Here is a 20,261-nt window from a genome sequence, read left to right on the forward strand (position 1 = left end):
CCAAGAATGCAACAGATGGCAACCTTATTCTCTTAGTACTGTATGTTGATGACATGCTAATGGCAGGCGAGGATGTTCATGCCTTAGACTCCTTGAAGCAGAGTCTACACAATAGCTTTGATATGAAAGATCTTGGTGAGGCAAATCACATTCTTGGCATGTGTATACTTAGAGACAGATCAAAGGGTCTTCTTTATCTGTCACAGCAGGAGTATATTACTAAAGTTCTACAGTGTTTCAATATGGAGGGGGGAAAAGCTACGAGTGTACCATTGCCTCCATATGTGAAACTTAGTGTAGATGACAGCCCTACATCTGATGATTGAAAGGCTGAAATGGCCAAGATACTCTATATGCTTTAGTTGTTGGTAGCTTGATGTATGCTATGGTTGCTATACGTCCTGACATTGCATTTGTGGTAGGAGTGGTTAGCAGATACATGGCATATCTTGGCAAAAAGTATTGGAAAGTAGTGAAGGGTATAATGAGATACCTTAAGGGCACAAAGGATTTGTGTATCTGCTTTGGTAAGCAGAAGTCATCTGTTGTCGGTTTCATGGATGTAGACTATGCTGGCTATCTTGATTGCAGGAAGTCTATTTTAGGATATGTGTTCATGTTTATAGGAGTAGTCTCTTGGATATCTAGGCTGCAAAAGTGTGTTGCATTGTCTACTACAGAGGTAGAATATGTGATTGCCGCAGAGGCATGCAAAGAAACTTTATGGCTTTCATGTTTTGTGAGAGAGCTTGGGATTACAGAGGTTCATATTCTCCATTGCGACAGCTAGAGTGCTATCATGCTAGCATGGAATCTTGCCTTTCACATAAAGACAAAGCACATACAGGTAAAGTATCACTTTATTAGGGATGTATTTAACAGCAAAGGCATTGAGCTTATCAAGGAGCATACAGATGATAATCCTACGGGCCTTCTTACGAAGGGTCTTCTAGCCGAGCGGTTTGCTCATTATCTCCAGATGATGGGGGTTGGATAGTATATATGTCTTTCAGCTTTGTACATATATAGACTTAGCTGATGGAGATCTATTAGATATCACAATGCATCTTCCTATCCCAACACTGGTATATCTTTGAGCTACTTTTCGAGTTTGATATGGCGGAGTGTTGATCTATTTCTTGTCCCGTGGACTTAAGAGTCCAAGCTTTTGGCTATTGGAGATCCCCTTCATAATGTTACTCATTACAGATGTCTTGATGGTTTGTTTATTTGGCTTATTCACATTCCGCCGGTCATTTCCTTTGTTGTGACATTGTTGTCTTCTCTTATGAAAACTCCTACATAGGCTCAATGGAGAGTTGCTTTGTGTGCTTTGTGCTATTTACAAGGGACTTGATCCTACAAGATCATGTATGGAGAGGGAGCCACTCTTTCTGGATGGAGTGACTTAAATTGGGCAGGTGATGTGGATTCAAGTTGATTCACCACATGTGTGCTCCCTTGGATCAGGAGCTATCTCATGGAGCACTAAGAAGCAACCTACTCTTAACACTTTCTTCTACAGAAGAAGAGTACCGTGCCCTTTGTTCTATTGCTATGGAGGTAGTTTGGCTCTGTTAGATGTTGGCGGAGATTGGTTCTTCAAATATAGGACCACTTAGCTACGCGTGGATAGCTAGAGTACCTTAGCTTTGGCAAAGAATCGTGTGTTTTATGCTTGCATGAAGCATATAGAGATTCAATATCATTATGTACGAGAGTGAATCGTGGATTCCGAGTTACTAGTGACCTATTGTCCTATGACGGATAATATAGTGGATCTCTTCACGAAGTCTTTGTCCAAGGTTTCTATGCTTCATTACATGAGATTGTTGGATCTTAAAACATTCCTAGGATTTGAGAGGGGTAGTTGGCCTTTCTTATTCAGTGTGTCATCTCCTAGTTGTGAGCCCTAGTTAAAGTTTATGCCATGAGAAAATGAAATTTTATTGCTTTGCTTAGTGTTTGACTAAAAGTTAATCAAATGTACTAATGTGACTTGCTCATGTGAGGTGCAAGTCAACTATTTCATAGTGTGGGATCTAGATCCTCGAGATATCAATTAGTGTCAAAGGCTAAAGTTGTAATAGGTTATACCTAATAGGTACTAGGTGGTATCCAATGTTTAGTTTTGGGTCTAGATTAATTTATTGGCCACTAATGTGAGTGGTGATATTAGAGATTAGGTATTAATTAATTAATTAATGCCAATCTAAGGTTCAATAATTGCTTAGGGATACTTGGAAGACAAATTGGTTTAGCCAATTTAATTATTGGTTGGTGAAATTAATTTTGAGTACTAGAATAATTATTGAATTAATTCTTAGAATTAATATTCTGAACATTAATTTAATAAGTTAGATTATGTTGGAAAATGAAATTAAAAGACTGCCACTTGGCAACACTTACCCATGCAAGTGGAAAAAACGTTTGTAAGGGGTTGGTGGAAGTCTATTTCAGCCATTTTGAGAGAGGAGGAGGCTGTTAGAGAGCAAGGAAAGGCTACTGGTGTGATCTGCAGCCACCAGATCAGTCCTATAGCAGTTTGGAGCCCTCCAATAGCAGTTGATAGTAGCCCAAGGTTCTTTTGGTGCATACGATAGCTTGTAGGAGGAGACAACAGTCTTTATGGTGGTCCTAAGCTGTAGGTGATATCTTCCATGGGTGTTTGAGCAAGGTAGCATTAGCTTTTCAACGTTTCTTGTGATGAAACTTTGAAATCTTTTTCTACAAATCTCTCTCTCGGAGCCCTCCAATAGTAGGTGATAGTAGCCCAAGGTCCTTTTTGTGCATACAATAGCTTGTAGGAGGAGGTGACAGCCTTTCTGGTGGTCCTATTCTGGTGGTCCTAAGCTGTAGGCCATATCTTCCATGGGTGTTTGAGCAAGGTAGTAGTAGCTTTTCAGCGTTTCTTGTGATGAAACTTTGAAATCTTTTTCTACAGAATTCTCTCTCATTGCCCAGCCATCTCTTAAGTTATCTTAGCATTTCCCAACGGTTCAGAGGAAGAGATTTGAGTGAATCTGTGTTGTAAACCCTAATTTATAGTAGAAATTAGGGTTTTGACTGCCACCTCGGAATGCATGCTCAAAATTGAAAGCCTAGGAATTGAATTCAAGGAGTTGAAATTGAGGAATTTTAGGGGGATTCAAGAGGCCAGCCAACCAATCTCAGATTTAGGGCTGAATTTGTCTTTTAAGGAGTGGGGTGAAGGCCGATCCTTGAGCAAAGCAAGGGGCAAATTGGTTTGGAGGCTTGTTGGTTAGTTTTGATAGCAAGAGGCACTCGGATTAGCGGAGGAGGTCAAAGGATCTCAATTGTACTCCTTCCATTTGCAATGTAAGATAAAGAAGTACTACAAGGGGTGCCAGTTTTGGGGCCAATAGGCTGTCCATTGTCCAAGATTAAAGTGGTAACATTTGTATTTACAATTCATGTGGATTTCATGCTTCGTGTGATTACTGTTAAATCAGGTTAGTACGATCTTCTCTGGGAAGGAAGCTGGTTTTAGTTTGATAGGGATATAGAAGCTTTGATTGTGTCTTCATTCATTTTACTGTGCCTTCTAGTGTTTGTTAGGCATTTCACAGCTTGTGCTGCCTTGCCAGATGCTGTCCAGCCCCTGGACTGCTGTGATTTTCCCCAAGACCTGCCACATAATCATTTTTACTGCATTAAATGCAGCCATAGTGCATTTATTGCACTTGGCCAGATTTGGCAGGTCGGCCAGATCATAGCCAGCTAGTTTTTCTACTTTCTGTTCTTTATAGCAGTTGTTAGGGCTGGGCAGATCATTGTCTTCTTTCTTTTGCAGGTGCTCCGATAATTTGTAGCACTCTTCTCCATCTTTGTTGAGGACTGCAGGCTGCATACTCTCTGTCTCCGTCACTATCACTGTCTTCATCACCATCATAGGCGCTGTCATCATTTTTCAGCTTCATCCGGTATCCTCACTGATGCTTTGGTCTGCATATAGGGATTGATCAGTTCACTCTTGTATTCATGATTCATCTCAGATTTAGTGCAGTTTTCTTCTTGCTGTCTCTTCTCTTCTCTTTTTCTCTCCACGTTCATGTTTCTCTTTCGTTACACACTCTCACACCCTGTCTCAAGATGCATCTCCTTGTGGCAAGTGGTGTCACTAGGTGGTGATCCTTTTTGCAGTTGCTTTCCTTATTTACTTATATAACTATTTTATTTTTATTTTCTTTAGTTGTTGTTGCTTTTTACCCCCAGAGTTCTCTTGAATTAAGCCGGGATCTTTGCATGGCCAGAAGAGGCAGCCATTGGGACAAATTGAACTAATGGTTTGTCTGAGCCTTGGGACCGGATTGAATGGACATTGAAGAATAGAATGCTAGTGGTTTGGGACTGTGTGCTTAGCCACTGGAGATGGTGTAGGACAATGAGCTTGGCCAAGACAGAAGATGCACATGTGAAAATGCCTACGGAATAAAAGTCACCGTAACTGAGTCACATTACACTTTTTGATGTGTTTGCAATGATAAAAGTCGCTCAGAACAACTTGAGGAATGTAGAGGTCACCATTCCTAAAATTTAGGGAGTTACTATTTTTGGACCCCAGAATTTGTTCGCATCATTATCTTCATTTTTGCACGAGGATTAATTATCTGGTCTGTGCCGAGGTCAAATTTTCCTCCGATCATAGAGAATTTTAGACCGGAAGGTTTAAATGGGAAAATTATTTCGTGTATGCCATGTGCCACAATTTGGGCACAAATTTCTAAAAGAGAGACAATGCATCAAAAACAAAATCTAATAGGCAGGAGGGGTAGATCTGAGCATGAAGTTTTCAGGGGCTGAGGGCAGATTGCTGCAAGTACATTAGCTACAGAGAGCACTTCTTCATCTTTGACTCATGTACGGAGGTAGAGCTTGCTCCCTTTGGTCAACTCTCTCTATTTTAAGAGGAAATGCTCTGCATGATGGGCTGATTCAATCGAATGTACAGTTTTGTGTTTTCTTTGCTTTTCTACTGAGGCAAGAGCCTCACTGTCTAGGTTTAGGAGCAGCTGATTGCTTCTCCAATGCAAGAACTAAAGAAAGTGATGACCACGCCACACAGGAACAGGGTTTCCTTGATTTAGTGCTATTTATGGGACCGTTTTACTGTTGGAATGATGCCAAGGTCAAAGGTTTTGTAGTCCAATTGGTATGGAACAGATTTGGAATGGAATAAGGCCGAGAACAGGTCAAGAAACAGGTGAAAAATAGTAAATACAATGTTCTGCAGATTGCAATTCTACACTTGAATTATTGAGTTATGATCACAGAAAGTTTTTTCCTACTTGGGATGTTGTTCTAGATATGCTGTACTATTCTTATGCGGCTGAGATTTACTTAGCAAAGATGAAAGCTAACTATTCACAGGTTTTGTACTTTGGAACATTTCATTTTTTTTGTAACTTTCCATCTTTTAATTGATAAAGAAATACCGAAAGGGGCACCGGTCTTCGGGGCCAAATTAGTGTTGAGCGAGGGAGTGAGGTCTCTGTTTGTGTGTGTATGTGAAAAGACCAGGTATTAATTGAAGGGACTACTGCTTTATGTGAGTCATAGATCGGTTTCAAGTGGTTAAAATGGGACCTACCAAATTCAGGATACAAGGGACTTGTTTAGGGCGTAGGGATGTAGGGGGCATGTCTTAGGCCCCCATCCCTTACATCCGTTGTTGCTTCATTTTACCCACCAAGAGAGATACCCCTATGCATCTTTGACCTACAAACATGACATGGAACAAGCCATACAATCATAGAAAGAAACATAAAGAGATATCATGCTCACCTCCCAGCCATAGAGCCAATTGGACTCACCTTCAGGATTGGGCTTAAGTAGCACATTGGTCCAAGCTCTCATCACAATGACTGCAGTTCCATATATTGTCAACCCACATCATCCCTTGGTGTGGATGGAGCTACTTAGGGTTTGTAGTCCATGAGTTGATTTCATGAGAGAGAGATTGCACACATGGGCCCTAAGTCTTGTTTATAGAACTTCTTACCTAGAAATAGATGCTGATTGAAGGGGCTCTTGAATAGGTGTAGTATGGCCTAACACAACACCAACATGCTAGCAAAAGGATTAGAAATAGGTGCCCCATAAGCTTGGGGCATCTGAAATTCTTGGAAGGGGCCAATAGTGTGTGAGAATGGAATTCCTAGAAGCGGAGTGTTGCGAGTGAGAGTATTTTTGAAAGTTAAGACTCTTTATAGTCTGTGGTATAAACATCCAACAATAAGTAAGAAATTTTAGAAGTTTGGATGGTATGAGCATCCATTGACAGCACTTGAGTTTTGCCTTTTTGGGGTTGTACGATACCAGAAAAAAGTGGCCAATAATCGATGATCAAATTTGATTTAAGTTTTCATAGCTTAACATAAGTAAATTGTCCAATGGAAGAGTCTGACTTAACCCCTTGTCCAACCACCATCATCAATTTGAGCTAGCCACTTGTTTGACCCATTCCAGGGGCAGTATCACCACTTGTCCATTTACAGGTGGTACCCAGGTCTTCTACGTGACTATATTCTTTTCCAAATGATGGTTTCATCACATGTAGTGGCCTCTACCAAGGGGCTTAAGGCATTCTTGAGAAGATTAGATCCAAGGATGGAAGAATTCAACCCTGCAGTTTACCAATGGATTGCAATTCACATATGTCCAGCTAGACAGGATGATGACAAATTGAGAAATGCAATTGCAAGCAGATGGGTGTGAATGCAGAAATGGAAAAGAGGAGGGTAGTAGAGCTGTTGAATAGAAGAGCCAGAGATAGAGAGAAGAGTGAGCCATGTGAGCAGGATGAAAAGCTGGAGAGGAGGGAGAAGAGAGGGAGATGGAGAGGCAAGGAAGCATAGGTGTGGGAGGATGACCTTAATAGGAGTTGGGCCTTTTTCAGGAGAGGGGGGAGGGAGCAGGTTATGGGAAGGAGGGGTGGTTTATTGCATGCACGTGTTTTGAAAAAAATCTTTCCTAAGTATCCAAATGATTTCTTTGGAATCGGGGAAGCTTTTGCTCTTTACATCAAGAGCATCTATCCCTCATTTCCTCATCAGCCATGGACACAAATTTTGTGCTACTCATGATATAGAAATAATATGAATCAGACTTTTGGGTGATGCCACCTTTTAGCAAGTATCTGCATTTTGTTCCCTTATTTATCAGAGAATAATACGATCCATGTTGCAATTGTTATACCCTTCAAATTTTTGAAGGTTTGATAAAGTGAGATTGGTCACATATTTAGTTATGTACGCATGGACATAAGAAGTCCTTATTATAAGGATGTTAGCGACAATGAGAAAGTGCCATTGATGACAGGTCACAGGATAAAAGGTGTTCTAATTGACTTTATGCACTTGAGTTAAATGGTGATAATGTCTGTGTGCACGAGTGAATCTTTTTGTGTAGGCTACGTGTTGGATATTTGATTAGGGTTCAAGCATAATGCTTGTCTCAGCTAAGTTGCTGACAATGGAAATTTGCATACATATAGATTGTGTGAAGCTTTGTGGCGATATGTTTAGAACATGAAACGGAATTGTCAGATTGCAATACAAGCCACCCAATTTACTAATCAGATAGTATAGGTGATAATGGTGTGAGCATCAACAAACTTTCCGCTAGAAAATTTTCTAGTGTTTAACTAAATCATTTTTTGTTCTGTAAGCCTCCAGATTTTACAATGTCCCTGCTGAAGAGCGCCTCCACTGGCGTTCTTTTCTGGTGAAATTGGGGACAGATAATTTAAGTGGTGCTCACAACGAGGAACTCTTTGTTGCATCCCACAAGTAAGCATTATGGGTTTTGTGCTTTGGTTGGTCTAGCTTATGTGTTCTGATGACTACCTTCTTTCAAAATAGAAAAATCTTCACACGTTATTTTTGTGATAATAACGTGTGCACCTATATAGATTACTGGCTAGAGAGACAGATGTGTATTCAAAAGTTTCACAGCTAGGATCGGGATTGTGCTTTTCAGAAACAGCTTTGATTTGCAATCTTTGCATAAAACGTTTCATAATGGTCAGATTAGTTTTAAACGAAGTCTCCATAATGGGGAGATTACACCATCAACATGTTGGGAGGAGTATGATTAATTGGAGATACGAGTGTATATAGTTTTTCAAGTTCCCATTTTTCAGTGCATGAAGCCAGATCTGCTACTGTAGCGGGAGCTTCAAGATTAGTGCAGTGACAAAAAGTTATGTTGCAAATTCAAAAATGGTATTCGTGCAAATGCAGTTGTGCTGGCCCTTGACAACTTGCTTACTGACTTTTCTTTGGTCAGAGTGGGAATTTGGCCAGCATACCATTAACGTCTCAACATACTTGATCAACTGATGCAAAAGAAAGCCATTGGTACCAAAAGTGAATGACCGAATAACAAATTTTAAATGAACACCTAAAAAAAAAGGGGTGTATGTTTCTTAATTGCTAGTTTTTGAGGAGTCCAAGTTAGTTGTAGCCTGTAGGCTTAGGAAGTAAGTCCATAAGGACATGCTACATATAAGGTACATGCATCTTTCAAATATTTTAAATTTTCAAGAAGTGATTTTGATTCTAATTTTGTTTTTTAGGTAGAAGGGCAATTTTAGGGTGCTGCTGTCATATATGAATGCATTGCATGAGATCACAAGCAAATGCTATTGTAGAGTAGGGAGCTGCGGAGCTTAATATGATGTATTTGGGACTTAAAACACTAATGCACATGCAATGAGGTCTATGGAAAACTTTTCATGTGTTAGCTTTTCAAATTTCTTCATCTGAGTCTGGAATGAGCGTGACCATCAGCATGCCTTTGATTGCAGCAGCCATCTGTAGCCTTCTAGGCCTTTCCCCAGATAGATTGAATATTAGAAGAATGGGGTGCGTGAATCATTTGATTTTGGAGATAGATCAACTCATAGGTCCACAGGCACCAAGTGTCATCTCTAACTACCAATGGCAATGTAAGACATCTTGTTATGTGTGACCTATAATTATGTTTTTGTCTCCAAGAGCCTCTAAACATCTTCATGTCTAATTGAAGCTGCTCATCTATAATGACTGTGAAAATAACTTGCTGCCCTTATTTGTGGAAGAAGATCACAAGAAGAGTCTTATGTTCACATATTTTTACATGCATAACACTTTTCTTTAGGGTGCAACCATTGTGTTGAATTACGTCAAAGTACAAAGGTGGCTATGTTCAATGTTGACATAGCTGAAGTAAAAACCATTGCAAAAAGACACAACACCGGACTTTGTCAATATTCTAGAGTAGATGGCAGTCATAAAGGGAAAGAGACATAGAAAAACAGGTAAACTTAGAAATTTTGCATAATTCCGAAATAAAGAACTGCATCATTCATTAAGACTGGTCGGTGCTGCAAAATAAGCACATTACACTTGACAAAGTCTAAATAGTAAAGGCTCAAGAGCCATGAATGTCTGAAAGTTGAAGTATGTGTCATGAAAAAGCTAAGGCCCAAATAAACAACTTCACCATATATTACCAGTCGATGCTACAAAATAAGTACATACTCTTAACAAGAATCTAAAGAGTAAAGTCTCAAGAGCCATGTACGTCTGAAGGCTGAATTACTAATTATGAAAGAGCTAAGCCCCAAGTGGCAAGGCCAATAGTAGATACAAATATCTAGTCAAATTGTGAAAACAGGATGAATGGTGCCAGAAATGTGCAAAAATAGTCAAACTTTGGTGGAGCAGGAAAGGAATGCCGTGTTTCCTATAACATTCCCTGTAGTTTGAATGCTTCCAACTTGGAACATTTTTGGCAATGGGATGGGACGTTCCACCAAGTTGGAACACATTCTTTGTTTCATCCTGTTAGGGAATGATGTTTCCTTGTTCCTGTTGTTGCATGCCGCTACATAACACACCCCCCACCCCACTGCCACAAACGTGGCAGCTGGTGCTACAATGATAGTCTGAAATAGCTATATTTCTGAAATGATTGAATGTCCAAGAAGACATGTTTCATGTGAGTCCAAATAGTCCACAGTACCCAAAATCTGATCCAATTGAAAATTGAGAATATCTTGATGTATAAGTAGAAAATTTTCCTAACAACCAGATGAAACTGCCAAGTTTTTGTGCAGGAAATTTGGCTTGCCATTGTTTGGAAAAGTCTGTCCAAAAAATCTCTAGTAACCTGGCAATGCTAAAGCAGATGAGGAACTGTTTCATTTGGATTCAAACTTCTCAAGCAATGAGAAAGCCAATGCAGTGTTTGCTCAAAATTTTGGCCTACCAGTAACACTCTACCAAAAGACAGTCTGTGCTTCAAGGGCAGTTTACTTTTCCGAACTTTGTTGGGATTAGATTTCTGCCATCTGTAAGGTTGTCCAATTGCCAGAGATCATAACCATCCGTGGCAAAGGCAAAACACTCTTTGTATATTTGCATAGATGACAAACCTTGCAATGAAAGTGGTCAAATTTCAGGAACATCACTAAGTAACTTCCAATCCATAACGGTGTTATTTAGGAAAGGTATTGGCTGAATAGACTGTACTAAAGATTCGATTTTCCTTCAAATAGGTCTATGGTGCATATGAAGTCCATGTCACATACAATCTTGAGGAAATGAAAGCACTTGCCCATCATTAACCCTCCGATGAAGACTCTCCCTCTGTGTGCAGTTACCTTGAGCAGACGGTTTGCTTGACCATTTGATACAAGAGAGTATTTGTCTGGTGAAATATGGATAGCATGTGTGCACACTTTTTTTTTGGGGGGGTGTGCCACACACGTGCACGCGCGCGTGCGTGCACACACACACACACACACACACACACACACACACACACACACAGAGGTGCACATGTGCACTTGTGAATGCGCGTGCGCACACATTGCATACATGCACAAGCACTTAAATCTTCCTCTCCTCCCAGGCACCCTTTTTCCCCCTTGATATAAGATCCCAAGCTTTCTAAAAATCTAGATACCATTCACCTAACTTAAATAGCTTTTAGTTGGGAATACATCATATTGGATATTATTTTCACTTGTTGAAAAACCTTTGCTCCAACTTGACAAGGAGATAAGATCTCATTGTCTTACTTCTCGATTTTTAGGAGGCTCATGGAGTGGGAGTTCTTGGTGTCAAGATATACGATGGTGCAAAGAGACACTAGGGTTTGCGGAGAGAAACACAGTGTGTGTTTCGCAAACATGAGAGAGAAGAGAAACTCATAATCACAAAAAAAACCCGGTGATGATGCACTAAATCATGTTATAAAAAGAAAACATAATACAGTGGACTTGAAGCTTAGAAGTTGACTTCATTGTCCTGTTTGAATTAGGTGGCAGCACCTGTGGGAAATCTGCACAGTGAAGGGAGCGAAAGTAGTCCTTCGGGTAGTGGGCTATCGAAGTAATCACTAGAAGGTAAAGGACAGCTATCAAGGGAGTGAAGCGTAGTCCTCTAATGCCATCAAGGATGAAGAAGATGATCATCAGCTGTCAAGGGAGTGAAGTGCAGTCCTTTGATGCCAAGGAGAGGACCAGGCTGCAAAATGCAGCAGTAGAACGTGGTAGTAGAATGTGGCAGTAGAATACCATAGTAGAATGCAATAGTAAAATGTGGTAGTAGAATGCGGTAGTAGAATGCCATAGTAGAACACGAAGTGTGGATGGATGGAAGGTGGCCATGAACTGCAATGTCCTCCAATAGGGGTGTGAGTAGCAGTGGAAAGGAGAGAGAAGGATGTTGGAATGACAAAAGAAGAGTGGTGAATGAATGAGAAGAGAGGTGTGAAATGAATGGAGAGGCGGCCTATTTATAGGCCTCAATTGTCTAGGGTGGCACTCCACTGTGTGGGCGCCCACTGATAAAAGTGCCCAGAATGAGGATGCCAACCCTTTTTGGGGCTGTCAGTGCGAAACCCTAACTGAGGTGGATACATGGAAGAAGTGGTTTCCCAACATTTGGAGGGAAGTTGGAACTCATTATCTTTAGTACGACCCATGTGCTAATTGTCCATTGCTGCTTTATGTGTGAGACCTGGAATGACACATATGGTATATATATTGTTTTGTACAAGTCTCACAGACCTTGTGGCCTTGTATAGCTCACACGGTTGGTTGGTTATACTTGCATGCTTTGTGCTTGAGGGCTGAATCTTTATTGTTGCTTTGTGTCAGTGGTTTTTGAAGTGACTCAATTTACTATCCGTTTTGCAGATCTGTGTATGTGGTCTATACAGCTATTGGAGAAATTTGCATTTTTCTGGTCGGAAAAGATGAATATGATGAGCTGGCTTGTAAGTGCTTTGCTACATATCCATTAATATGAAAAATCTCATGCTAGATCTTTTCATGCTTCTGTATAGATGGCAGTTAGCTGCTTCCTCAAATCGGATATTTTGTTTGTGAAAAGCTCCTCCTTTGTTAAGCTTTGGTTATGGCACTAGCATGCTGTAGATTTTGAAACTATGGTGGTTTTAGTGCTGGAACTGTGAATCTAATGTAAACCCCCATCCCAACCCACCCCCAAAGAAAAAAACACAAAAACATAGTAAAGCTGCACAATGATTGCAATATACATGATGGAAAGGAATCTTGTATTATTCAAGAGAAAAGCACAACATTGAGGCACATCTCTCGACCATAGTTGTCTAAAATGCATTTCAGACCCGAGAAATGGAAATGTTTGGGGAACTCAGAAAATATTTTGAGATCAGTTTTTAAAAAAGAAAAAGAAAAAAAGTTTTGCTGTTTTTAGGGGGGGCCCCCTTGAAATTATACCCACTTGTGTTTCCATTTGCATGCTTATTTCTCTTCACTGAAAACAAAGAGGATACATGGGACACAAAATGTATTGTTAAGGAATCTTGAACTACTCAAGAGAAAAGTACAACATTGAGGCACAGCTCCAGATCATCGTTGCTTGAAATACATTTCAGATCCCCTGAAATGGAATGCTGAAACGAGAATGCTTTGAGGACTTTGAAACATGTTTCAAGATTAATAAAAAATAGTTTTGTTGTTTACGAAGGAGGCCTGAACTTCATGCACCCATGTTTCCATTTGCATGTCTTTGCATACTTGTTTCTCTTCATTAATGCTATCTATAGTGAGAGGATGCATGGAGTTACACAAGGGTTTTGTTAACTATGAAAGTAGTACTAACTCTTAACTCTTTCTAACAACCAGTAGCTACTAAATAGTGAGTGTAATGTGTATGTTTGGCAATGTTAGCATCTAACTATGTAAAGTAGCCTGTACGACACACACATTTGTATCTATATTTGTATTTATATTTATAGTTGTATGTTTATCTATGTTTGTTTTTATTTTTTCAAGTTCCAATTTCACTGTTTTGGACTGATGCTGAAACTCCATTTTGCAACTTTGAAATGTGTTTCCATATTCCTGTTTCCGAAACTCTTGGTATCTATGCTCTAGTTGGACTACACCCTTGTGATGCCACACATATGATGGTTTATCATGGAGCATGAAGATCACATATAAGTGTGACTGGCTTGAGCTCTTTGCTACCTATATATTAGTTCCTTTGGACCCAATGGAGGGCTATACAAAGCATGGACAAGGAAACTAGTCCTCACGCTTACCTCCGCAAAATGGATGATGTCCCCATCGATGTAAGGCTTCTTGTCTTTGAGATAGACTCATTCAGGGTTCTTAAATTGTCAAGTTGGTCAAGGTTTTCTTGTTATGACTTGGGACTTGGAGGTCATAGCATAGCTTATTCTATCAAATTGGTTAGTGTCTGCCCATCTAGGTTGTCTATTTCATTTTGGCACTTTGTGACCCTTGACTCTATTACATTTGATGAGTGGAAGTCTCAATACACTATCATCCTGAGCTTGGCTTGAAGTTTGGTTTGCATGCCAAGCTTGGTAGATGCAATCCTAAGTTGCCTTACTATTGAGGTTCAAGTGCGATGGGGCCTTGCCTTGTGTGCCACAGCTTGAGTGGGTTGCTCCTTGCATAATTCTTCTCTTAGCCTCAGCTTTTTGACTTGTCTTTTTCAGGATGAAGTCCCGATGGCAGGATTGCCATGTTATCACACTTAGCCTAGATTATTATTTAAGTGAAAAGTACAACAATGAGGCGCATTTGTTGGACTATACCCTCACACAATCCACTACCTATGTAGTAGTCCTCTTAGACCCGATGGAGGGGTATACAAAGCCCCAACTAACGAGAGAGTCCTCACACACACCCTTGCACAATGGATCGATGCTCCCCATTTGTGTGAGAATTCAATTTACTTACATTTGTTAATATAATACCAGTGGCATGGCATGCTTTATGACATCACGCCTTTTAGATAGATTCATTAAGTGGTTTTAATACTATCAAGCTTGTGAGGGTTTGCTTGCTATGACTTGCTCTTGGAGGTCTTAACATAGCTTATTTGATCAAGTTGGTCACTGTCTACTAGTCTAGGTTTCTTATTTCATTTTGGCACCCTTGACTTTGTTACATATGATGAGCGTAGGCTTCAACGCTCTGTGATCCTTATCTTGGATTGAAGTACGCTTTGCATGCCAAGCTTTCTAGATGCGATTCTAAGTTGCTAGTCTATTGCAGTTAAGGTGCAATGGGGACCTTGTGATGTTGCACCACAACTTGAGGGAGGTAGTCTAGTGGGTTGTTCCTTTTCTTGGATGAAGGCCCCGTGGTCTTGACTTTGCTGTCTCTTTGCTCTCATTTCCAAGTTAAGTACTTGGGGTCTTTGTTGGTTTACTCCTTGCTGCCTTTGCCTGAGATAAACTGGTTGGAGAAGCTTGCCTCTTCTCACAGAAGGTGTGAGTGTCCCATTGTATAGCGACTTTCCTTTGTTTCAATTCAGCTTGATCAGATTCGGAAAAGAGTAAACTAAGTTAGTACACTTGGACTATTATTCAAGAGAAAAGTACAGTAACGAGGCATATATTCAAACTACACCCTTGTGATGCTGTATTAGGCACCATGGAGCATGGGGATTATGTGTAGGGGGCGACTGCCTTGAGCTCACCACTACCTCTATTATTAGTCCTTTTGGATCCAATAGAGAAGTATAAAGCTTAAACTAGGGAGGGAATCCTTCCACTTGCCCTCGCACAATGGATCAATGTCCCCAATGGTGTAAGGCTTCCTACCTTCGACATAGACTCATGCAGTGGTCTTAATACTATCAAGCTAGTCAAGGTTTACTTGTTATAACTTGGACTTGGAGGTCTTAACATAGCTTATTCTATCAAGCTGTTATATTTGCCCGTCTAGGTTGTTTGTCTCATTTTGGCACCCTTGACTTTACTACATTTGACAAGAGTGGAGACTTCAATCTCTACCATCCTTAGCTTGGATTGAAGCTTGCTTTGCACACCAAACTTTGTAGACTCTATCTTAAGCTGCCACACTACTGGGTTTAAGATGTGATGGGACCTTGCCATGTTGTGCCACAACTTGAGGGAGGTAATCCAATGGATTGTTCCTTGCATAGTTGTTCTTTAGCCTTAGCTTCTTGACTTGTCTTCTTTGGATGGAGGTCCCATGGTAGGATTGCCATGTCTTTTTGCTCTCATTGTCAAGTGGAGTACTTTTACTCTTTGCTAGATTACTCCTTGTTGCCTTGCCTCAAATAAACTGGTTGGAGTAGCTTGTCTCTTTGCACAGGAATGCAATTGTCCCATTGCATAGCAACTTTGGCTCTTTTCAGTTTGACCAAACTTGAAGAATGAACTAAATTATCACACTTAGCCTGGATTATTATTCATGAGGAAAGTACAGTAATGAGGCACATCTTTGGACTACACCCTTGTAATCTCACACATAGGAGGGTTCACCATGGAGGATGAAGATCACAGGTAGGGGTGACTAGCTGGAGCTCACCACTACCTTGTCCTTTTGGACCCAACGGAGGGATATACAAAGCTCCAACTAGGGAGGAAGTCCTTGTGCTGGCCCTTGCACAATGGGTTGGTGTCCTCATTGGTGGAAGGCTTCTTGTTGTTGACATAGACTCATGCAATGTTGTTAATACTATCAAGATGGTTAGGTTTTGTTTCAAGATGGTTAAGTTTTGTTTACTACGACTTAGACTCTATTACATTTGACGAGCAGAGGCTTCAATGCTCTATCATCCTTAGCTTGGCTTGAAGTTTGCTTTGCATGCCAAGATTTGTAGACATGATCCTATGTTGCTGCACCATTGGGGCCAAGTGGTGGTGGGGACTTTGCCATGTGCCACACTTTCTGGGAGGCAGTCTAGTGGGTTGCTGCTTGCAGAGTTCTTCCCTTAGCCTCAGCTTGGGATGAAGGTCCATGGCGCAGATGGCCATGTCTCTTTGCTCTCATTGCCAAGTCAAATACTTGGTATCTTTGCTGGATCACTCCTTCTTGCCTTTGCCTTAGATAAACAAGTTCGAGTAGCTTGCTCTTCACATGAAGGTGCAGTTGAGGTACTTTGGGTGATGCCCATGTTTTGAGTGGTTGGAGTCATTGATCCATTGGACGACATTACCTACCATCTCTTGCAGCCTTAGAGCAGAGAGTGCAATCACTTACTTGGAGGTGAGATCATGATCATTTGCAATCTTGAGTTGTCCCCTTGGGTCCAAATCCTAAAGAATTTCACTGTTAAGTGTGAGTTGAAGAGTTCTTTATGGCTCAACTAGGGAGATTCCATTCCATTAGACTAAGTTGCCTTTGTTCGACCAACTTATGAGCATTCTCTCATGCTCATTCACGAGGCTTCTTCCTTAGGTTCTATCAAGTTGAGCATAGGGCCGGACCTGTTGAGGTTCAAAGAAGTAGGTTGTGACTTCATTGGTGATGGGCAATCACTTGCTTCTTTCTATATCCATCTTTTCCTCTTCTTTAAGTCTATATTCTCATATTTTGTCTTTTCTTCTTTGACTTCTTTGGCCTTTTGATCAAGTCTAGCTTGTCTTACTTGCCTCTCCTCTTGCCCTAACTTCCTGTTCTAACTTTTTCCTTTGGCTTAGGATGCCATACTCATCTTATAGGTTGACTCCTCTGCCTTTGTCTATTCTGTCTTCTTTCTTTCTAAGTTCTAACTCTTTTCTTCTTGGCCTAGTGCCCTCATCCTTCTTTTTCTCACCTATCTCCTTTGCGTCATCTAGTTCCTTCTCACTGTTTATCTTTTTCTTATTATCTTTTCTCTTACAGATTTAAAAATAAAATAGTTAAGCTATGTTTCCCTCTGCTGGCTATTTTTATATCAACATCTATTAGTTTTGACCAAGGCAGCAGTTGTGGAATTAAAAGAGGGAATTTGCATGCAGAAATAGGATGTTCTTGTGGTTTGACAAGATCAAGATTTAGGGCTGTAGCCTCCATTTGACCTGCACATGGTGTATATATTTAGGGTTTTTGTGTAGAGATCAGGGGTTCCTTGTGCTGAGTGTAGGTGTTTGCTGCTGGCAGTGAAGGAGTTCCAGGAGATATGTCTGCTCTCACTGTCCATCAGTATCTGTCCAGATCACTGTTGAAGTCCTTAGGAGGGCTGTATCTTCAGTCTGGTATACAGAACTTTTTGTGTCTCCTGTTCTCTTTCTTGCATTGGGCTCGTTGCTTTCTTGTGTTGTGCCCTTTCTTTCGCAGGATGCCCTTGCTGCTGCAACCTACAGTGATACGGTATGCCCTTCCTACTAGGATCACAAATAGCCAAGATTGTTTCAAGTCAAATCCAGAAGGCAATGAATGCAGGAAAGTGGATCTTCAGAGCTCGTAAAGGTCTACCCTTGGCTTGCTCCATGTTGCTGATCCACATTTAGTGAACAATTTCATTGTTGCAGTAGGTCAGTTGCACATAGTGTTCCACAAACCTGTGATTGAAAAACATCCAGTTCATGGATGCCTGCAGGAATGACCATGTCACAATGGTGAGGACCTGCTCCAGCCAGCTCATTTTGATTGACTGATGTAGCATGAAACGTTCCAGCTCTTGAAACAGGAGACATAAATCTCGGAGGTAACACCTCAACCCATCTATTTTCCCATATCCACTTGTACCATCACAATATCAGACACCCATGGAAATGGCATACTATCTCTTGGGACAAATGTAGTGGCGCTAAATGCAATTCTCTGTGTAGCGTTGGCCCCAATCACTTTTTAAGGATCGAAGAAACCAGTTTGAGGTCTCCAATCTGTGTAGCATTAGCCCTAACCACTTTTGAGGTTTTGAGTAACCACTTTGAGGTCTCTAATGGTCAATCTTGAATTCTATACAGATGTGTCTCATTGGACAGTTATCAGCTGTTGAGAAGACAACCTCTTACTAGGCAAATGTACAGTTATTGTAATTAAAGCATGGTCAAAACAAGTCTTGATTGGAACACATGTTTACATGCTGAATTTGTGGAGTCTTTAACATGTCGCATGTCTGTGGATCAATGGATGCAGTTATCCCCCTGTCTATACGTCAGCTTTTGTAATGGTGAGCAGAAGAGATAGCTCTGCATTATTACCTTGAGGGTCTACCCAGTTACTGATTGGAATCTCTTGAAATGTGGCCTGAGACCAACATACCCTTTAAAAGTAGCCTAGCATGGAATCTATATTTTCCCCCAATTAGTATATGCTTTAGATATTGACTCTTAGGCTTAGTCTATGATATGTGGCCTACGACCGATATACCCTTTAAAAGCAGCCAACTTTCATTCTTTGGAATCTATTGTCTTTCCCAGATATTGACTCAGGCTTAGTTTCTATCAACCATGAATTGCTTTTCGGGGGGTTCTAACATGCATGTGGAGTGCAGTTTGTGGATGGAGCGTTACATTTGAGGAATTTGTAGTCATTTATGACATGGAGAACAAGCCTCAGCAACGGCTCTCCAATTAAGGCTTCCCCTAACCCTGCACCATTTACAGAGGATTTAGAAGTATGTTTTTCAATGGGTCTATGATTTATTACCTCAATGAAGTTGCTAGCATGGGGTTGATTCTGGTTCTAAATGTGGTGGGAAACCCATGATTTCAAGTCTTCCTGAATAGAACACTCATTTGAACCCTCCCCCTGCCCCATTCACTCAAGATACAGAAGCACTTTTATCAAAGGACCTATGATGTAATCCACAATGAAGTTGCTAGCATGGTGATTCTGCTTCTAAAAATGGCACGGGAAACCCAACATTTCAAGTATATTGAGAAGAATGTCACCTAAATCACAAAACATGAGAATTTTCAGAACTTCAAATTATCTCTACCACACATCCACTATAGGTTTGTATATGAGAACATATCTGAGTCTTTGTAAGGGTTGTAATATAAGTAGCACTGAATTTTTAGGTTGATTTGTAATCTGTTCCTGTATGCAGTGTCTGAAGTGTTGTATGCAATAACATCATCAGTTAAAGATGTCTGCAAGAAGGCCCCTAGTGAGCGTACTTTCCTCGAGAAGTATGGGAGAGTGTGCCTGTCGCTTGATGAGATAGTTCTCCAGGTATATACTTCTTCCAATGCAAGTATAATTTTCATATTGGTGAATGTGATGTGGTGTGTTTGTGTTTACTCTCATCAATATTCTGGCTGAGCAGGGTTCGTTGGAGCACACTGACAAGGACCGCATTAGACGCTTGACAAGGATGAAGCCACTGGTTGACTAGATTTTCAACAGCATTTACTACTAGTCTGCTCTAGAGTTTGTCTAGATGCCTTTTCAGCCTGCCGAGGTGGGCCATTATGTTTGCACTCATAATTTCTTGTGTCCAAGGGTGAAGGGGAGGTGTTTTTACTTGCCCTTTATGTGAGCAAAGTGGAAATGGAAAACCACACAAAGTCTCTTACTTTCTTGCAAAAATAATTTTAGTTGAATGAGTGAAGTGTTCACACACACACACACACACACACACACACACACACACACACATCACAGCTATCATTTACCACCATAGGAGACGTATGTCGAGACACCTCATATGCACGAATCTACATTTCCACCTAATGGAGATACTTCATTGATTTATCTTGTTTTTTTGTTTACATTTGTATCATAGATGTAGTCTTATATAGAGTATTGTCTAACTTTATTGCATGTATTGGTCCACTCTCATTAGGTTATATTGGTCTTTTCAAAGACGTTAATACTCTCTCTATGTGTATGTGGGTTGATGAAAAGAAAAGAAAGGATCTTTTAATGTTTGAGATGAAATCAAAGAAAAGATTTATGAATGTTTGCAAAAGGCCAACCTATGAGACCAATTGTAATGATCAGTAGCGTGATACAATTGTTTGGAAATGACACAATAAGCTAA

At 40.5% G+C, this 20,261-nt stretch overlaps 1 protein-coding gene across 3 annotated transcripts in view; it reads left to right on the forward strand.

Annotated features, from left to right (window-relative positions):
• Positions 1 to 20,034, forward strand: part of LOC148037438 (SNARE-like superfamily protein) — a 61,137-nt gene extending 41,103 nt beyond the window's left edge. For 2 of the 3 annotated variants that reach the window (XM_087676374.1, XM_087676373.1), the window contains exons 2-5: positions 7,698 to 7,811; positions 12,212 to 12,291; positions 19,326 to 19,450; positions 19,545 to 20,034. In XM_087676374.1, the coding sequence (XP_087532500.1) occupies positions 7,698 to 7,811; positions 12,212 to 12,291; positions 19,326 to 19,450; positions 19,545 to 19,613 (388 nt within the window). In that variant the 3' untranslated portion in view covers positions 19,614 to 20,034. The remainder of the gene's footprint in view (positions 1 to 7,697; positions 7,812 to 12,211; positions 12,292 to 19,325; positions 19,451 to 19,544) is intronic. The other variant, XM_087676375.1, reaches the window with a different exon arrangement.
• Positions 20,035 to 20,261: the final 227 nt, after the last annotated feature.

The sequence above is a fragment of the Lygodium microphyllum genome, chromosome 4, assembly GCF_053477565.2.
Source record: "Lygodium microphyllum isolate KBCC chromosome 4, Lygodium_microphyllum_v1.1.10, whole genome shotgun sequence".
Taxonomy (NCBI): domain Eukaryota; kingdom Viridiplantae; phylum Streptophyta; class Polypodiopsida; order Schizaeales; family Lygodiaceae; genus Lygodium; species Lygodium microphyllum.